Source organism: Danio aesculapii, chromosome 8 (genome assembly GCF_903798145.1).
Source record: "Danio aesculapii chromosome 8, fDanAes4.1, whole genome shotgun sequence".
In the NCBI taxonomy this organism is placed as follows: domain Eukaryota; kingdom Metazoa; phylum Chordata; class Actinopteri; order Cypriniformes; family Danionidae; genus Danio; species Danio aesculapii.
In genome coordinates, this window is record NC_079442.1 from 5020893 (window position 1) to 5025220 (window position 4328).

General features: G+C 30.4%; 1 protein-coding gene across 1 annotated transcript in view; it reads right to left on the reverse strand.

Annotated features, from left to right (window-relative positions):
• Window positions 1-3106, reverse strand: part of ntrk2a (neurotrophic tyrosine kinase, receptor, type 2a) — a 122591-nt gene extending 119485 nt beyond the window's left edge. The window contains exon 1 of the mRNA XM_056463045.1: window positions 2504-3106. Within this exon, the coding sequence (XP_056319020.1) occupies window positions 2504-2694 (191 nt within the window). The 5' untranslated portion in view covers window positions 2695-3106. The remainder of the gene's footprint in view (window positions 1-2503) is intronic.
• Window positions 3107-4328: the final 1222 nt, after the last annotated feature.

Genomic DNA, 4328 nt, shown 5'->3' on the forward strand with positions numbered 1-4328 from the left:
CTAATAATAATAATAATAATAATAATAATAATAATAATGATAATAATGATAATGCTACTACTACTACTACTACTTCTACTACTACTACTACTACTACTACTAATAATAATAATAATAATAATAATAATGATAATGCTACTACTACTACTACTTCTACTACTACTACTACTACTACTACTAATAATAATAATAATAATAATAATAATAATAATAGTAATAATAATAAAAATAATGATAATACTACTACTACTACTACTACAAATAATAATAATAATAATAATAATAATAATAATAATAATAATAATGATAATAATACTACTACTACTACTACAAATAATAATAATAATAATAATAATAATAATAATAATAATAATAATAATGATAATACTACTACTACTACTACTACAAATAATAATAATAATAATAATAATAATAATAATAATAATAATAATAATAATAATAATAATGATAATGCTACTACTACTACTACTTCTACTACTACTACTAATAATAATAATAATAATAATATAATATATGATAAATATAATATAATTTTTTATAGTATATACTTTGTTATATAATTAATTATATAATAATATAATTACAACTGAATGTATAATATAAATCAAACATTATTACAACATGCAGTGTTGTGTTTGATTATATTACTCATTTTCTGCAGCTGAAAAAGGTAAGACAACAGTACTGCTTATTTCAGTGGTATCTTTGCTCATTTGTATTCATTTGTGCTTTGGCTTAAAGATAGACTTTTGTTTTTTATTTATTTATTTTTGATAGAGTCCTGTTTTTCTTTTTAGCCTGTATACTGTAAAAATGCTGAAATTACATCATGTTCACTATGTATTGATTTAGGTAACTTCATTGTTTTTGTGAATTTAAGTGGATTGAACATAAAACGAATAAGTTGTTAATCAAGAATTAGTAAGAATTCAGCTCATTTTAAATAAGTATTTTTGTTTTTGAGAGCAGCAAAAAATATTTTTTAGAGTAGCCTAAACAACTTCACAAACACAAAAAACGCCATCATCTTCCACTGAAAAAAACATTAGTTTGATTTACCACATTTTTTAAGGTATATACACTATACTATAGTGGTTGCAAACTATTTATATGGGCTGAAATAACACAAACAAATTAAGTTGAACATGACTAAATATGTGTTAAATTCAGCCCATATACAGTTGAAGTCAGAATTATTAGCCCCTTTTGAATTTTATTTTTTCTTTTTTTTATATATATTTCCCAAATGATGTTGAACAGAGCAAGGAAATTTTCACAGTATGTCTGATAATATTTTTTCTTCTGGAGAAAGTCTTATTTGTTTTATTTCGGCTAGAATGAAAGCAGTTTTAAATTTTTTTAAAAGCCATTTTAAGGTCAAGATTATTAACCCCTTTAAGCTAAATATTTTTTTGAAAGTCTACAGAACAAACCATCGGTATATATTAACTTGCCTAATTACCCTAACCTGCCTAATTAACCTAATTAACCTAGTTAAGCCTTTAAATGTCACTTTAAGCTGTATAGAAGTGTCTTGAAAAATATCTAGTCACGGATTATTTAGTCATCATGGCAAAGATAAAAATAAATCAGTTATTAGAAATGAATTATTAAAACTATTATGTTTAGAAATGTGTTGAAAATATCTTCTCTCCGTTAAACAGAAATTGGGGGGAAAAATAAACAGTGGGGCTAATAATGTACATTGTTATCAATCAACAAAGTCATAACAGTAAAAAACAAAGCTTGTGCATCATAGCGAATAATATTTAGACAATTTTAGAGTTGACTTGAATATTATCTCAAACGGTGTCAGAGTTTAATTCATTTAGGTGTTTACAGTGATATACTGAAATGATGGTTTTATTACTATATATAAAATCAACAAAGGCATAACAGTAAAAAACAAAACTTGTGCATCACAGAGGATAATATTTAGACAATTTTAGAGTTGATTTGAATATTTTATCTCAAACAGTGTCAGAGTTTAATTTATTTAGGTGTTTACAGTGCATCCGATTTACTGAGAATATGGATTCAGTACTGTATATAAAATCAACAAAGGCATAACAGTAAAAAACTACATTTTTACCATTTATATATAATATTTAAAAATATTATGAAATAAATAAAGTGCTAATTCCAAAAACAGAGTCTTGTGCAATAAGCAGGATGTTTTTTTCTGAATATTTTTGGTACTTTTATTGTATAATTTCACATGGTTGAATTGTTTAATTCATTCGTATGGTTAATTTTTTATTTATTTTTAATCAAAAAATTAATTGTGCCACATAAAGGGCACATATTTATGTCTATCTGACATATTTTTGGCACAAACTGTAACAGGATCAATTTAAAATTGGTTTGTAATCGAATGTCTAATGAATGTCAAACGCTAAACTAACTTTACCGCGGTGAAAAATTTGAGTAAATCCAATGTATCGTTTTTGTTTCGGTGTATATGACCCCCAGCATGACTTACATGTCAGTGACGTTCTCCATGTCCGCCTCGGACTCCAGCTTGGGGAAAGCCATAATACTGCGCTCCGCGTCCACGCAGGAGATCCGCAAACCCATGCACGTGCAGAGCTCCGGACAAGCGGTCGCGGGCCTCCAGAGCGCGAGCAGCATCACCGCCCAACCGAACCCGCAGCCCGCCATGCCGAAGCTCATCCCCGGGTCCTCACCTCCAGATTTAACGACCCCCGAAAAAAACCCGGAGTCTGGAGACGCGCAGAGCCGGAGCAGAAAAAGCAACAGTGGCGCGGTGAAACAACGAGTGACCGTATATTCCCACAGAACGAATGCCCGAGACGCTGCGCTGAATGACGCTCGGATGCGGACTGGAGACGCGCTCTGGAGACGCGCTGGATGATGCGCGAGTCTGAGGGGAGGAGACCAGCAGGACACATCAATCAATCATTCAGTCACTCACACGCGTTATTGACCGTCTGACAACATCCTTACACTGATCAAAGCTTTCTTTACCGTGGATCAGTGCTGTGAGGATGCTTTTTTGAGAATCTCGTGGTTACTAATTAGCACTGATCATGTGGTTTAGGTAGAGTTGTTGTTGTGTTTGCTGCTTTGTGAGGTAAATGGTTATTTGAATGCTTTTATATGGAGGAATGAGTCTCTCCCTCTCTCTCTCTCTCTCTCTGTGTGTGTGTGTGTGTGTGTGTGTGTGTGTGTGCGTGCGTGCGTGCGTGCGTGCGTGTGTGTGTGTGTGCAACTGACTCACAGTTTTCCACTCGTTGTGGGAAGACTTATGAAAAACGTTCAGGTTCGAGGGCAGAAAAATTGACTACAGTTAAAATTATGCGAGAGGGTTACTTTGGGATCTTTTATATGTATGTATTTGTTTATTAAACTGATTAATTAATTAATTTTGTTTTATGAAGATGATGATAGCTAATAATGATAACCTAATTTTAATTATTATTTATTTATATTCTGTTCTGAACTTTATAATAATAATAATAATTATTATTATTATTACTTATATGTATTATTACTTATATAATAATAATAATAATTATTATTATTATTATTAATAATAATAATAATATTACCTATTATAATTATTATTAATATGATTATTGCTTATATGTATTATTACTTATATGATAATCATTATTATTACTATTATTATTATTATTATTAATAATAACAATAATAATATTACTTAATATAATTATTATTAATATTATTATTGTCTATAAGTATTATTACTTATTATTATTAATATTATCATCATTATTATTATTATTATTAATGTTAAAATTATTATTATTTATATGTATTATTATTCATTCATTTATTTATTTTCTTTTCGGCTCAGTCCCTTTAATAATCTGGGGTCGCCACAGCGGAATGAACCGCCAACCCATCTCTGGGAAACATCCATACACACTCACTCACACTCATACACTATGGACAATTTAGCCTTCCCAATTCACCTGTACCGCATGTCTTTGGACTGTGGGGGAAACCGAAGTACCCACGCGAACGCAGGGAGAACATGCAAACTTCACACAGAAATGCCAACTGGCCCGGCCGGGGCTCGAACCAGCAACCTTCTTGCTGTGAGGCAATTGTCCTACCCACTGCACCACGGTGCTGCCCCAATTTAATTTTATTTAATTTTCATTGTTTTCTATCATATTTTAGATGGTGAGGGTCTACATTTTTTTATTTGAATGTAATTATCTGCACAAATTTATCCCCCACCTTCAATCATGGACCAGTCCAGCGGTCAAATCAGTTAGGATTTAGCTTTAAAAACGAAATAGTTCATTTATTATTTT